The sequence below is a fragment of the Drosophila erecta genome, unplaced genomic scaffold (assembly GCF_003286155.1).
Source record: "Drosophila erecta strain 14021-0224.00,06,07 unplaced genomic scaffold, DereRS2 tig00000126-arrow-pilon, whole genome shotgun sequence".
In the NCBI taxonomy this organism is placed as follows: domain Eukaryota; kingdom Metazoa; phylum Arthropoda; class Insecta; order Diptera; family Drosophilidae; genus Drosophila; species Drosophila erecta.
Genome location: NW_020825209.1, coordinates 14,605,416 through 14,606,431, shown reverse-complemented (window position 1 = coordinate 14,606,431; position 1,016 = coordinate 14,605,416). Strand labels below are relative to the sequence as shown.

Below are 1,016 nucleotides of genomic sequence, written 5' to 3'. Positions count from 1 at the left end.
ATTACCAAAAAAAAAAAAAAGAAAAAAATGTCCTGTGTCCCGCTGAACTTCCATCAAGTCGTGACGTTTCCTTTGACTGGCTAAATTTTTAATCAAATCAAATGACAGACATCATTAATTTTGCTTCAGCTGAATTTCTTAGCAAAAAGAATGCGTGACGATAACAAAGCTCAGCAATTTGGATGTAAAATAAAATGCAAAAATAAAATGCTAATTAACGCATCATTTCAGTGATGCTTTTAATATATTTATGCGCTAACAGTAGGACCGTTCGATAATACAGTGTGCCCATAATGCATTGGTGATGGCATTGGTAATGCTAATGGTATTGGTATTTTGGAGTTGGTCAACAGAAATCGCATATATTACATGTTCTGCATGCTAGTAGCCTGTAGCTGGTCTCGGATCGCTAACATGATGCAGCGCAGAAAGTCCAGTCTAATGCATTCCTGCTCCGACTTGGCAATTTGTAGGTCCAGGTATCCATGTATTTCCTGTTGGAGGCGCTGGGATTCTATGTCAAATCCGTCCAAGCTCTCCCCATCCGACTGGATCGAGTTTAGTTCCTCCAACATCCTATCGACGACACTACTGGTCTCGGAAGCGATGGCTATCAAAGAAGAACTCTCCGAGAACTGCGAACTCTCCGACTGCTGATCCAGGTCCTCCGCCGTCATCAAGAACTCCATGTTCTCAGTTGGTTTTGCATTCGGGTTCCACTTCTCTGCCATGTTGGTATTCAGTTGAGCTCTGGTTGTAGTTTCTCCGACAAGTGATAAAATTAAATTGGACTAAATATTCTGACCTTATGATAAGTGTCAGGACCGCCAACTTGATCGAAAATCATTTGAATTTTTAAATGTTTTCTTTTAATATTTGGACAGCTCATATATACAGATACAGACAGTAGTGCTGTTGCAAAACCCATTTTCTGAAAGTCAGAATTTTAAAATACATATTTAATTCATAATTAAACAATCTTTAGGACTGCATACTATAAACTAAAAAAGATGGCG

The 1,016-nt window shown here is 38.9% G+C and overlaps 1 protein-coding gene across 1 annotated transcript; it reads right to left on the bottom strand.

The window, feature by feature from the left end:
- Window positions 1-243: 243 nt before the first annotated feature.
- On the bottom strand, window positions 244-791 carry LOC6549785. Its single transcript, XM_001978587.2, has one exon. It carries the CDS (start codon window positions 729-731, stop codon window positions 366-368), a length of 366 nt encoding a protein of 121 aa, XP_001978623.1. The 5' UTR covers window positions 732-791; the 3' UTR covers window positions 244-365.
- Window positions 792-1,016: the final 225 nt, after the last annotated feature.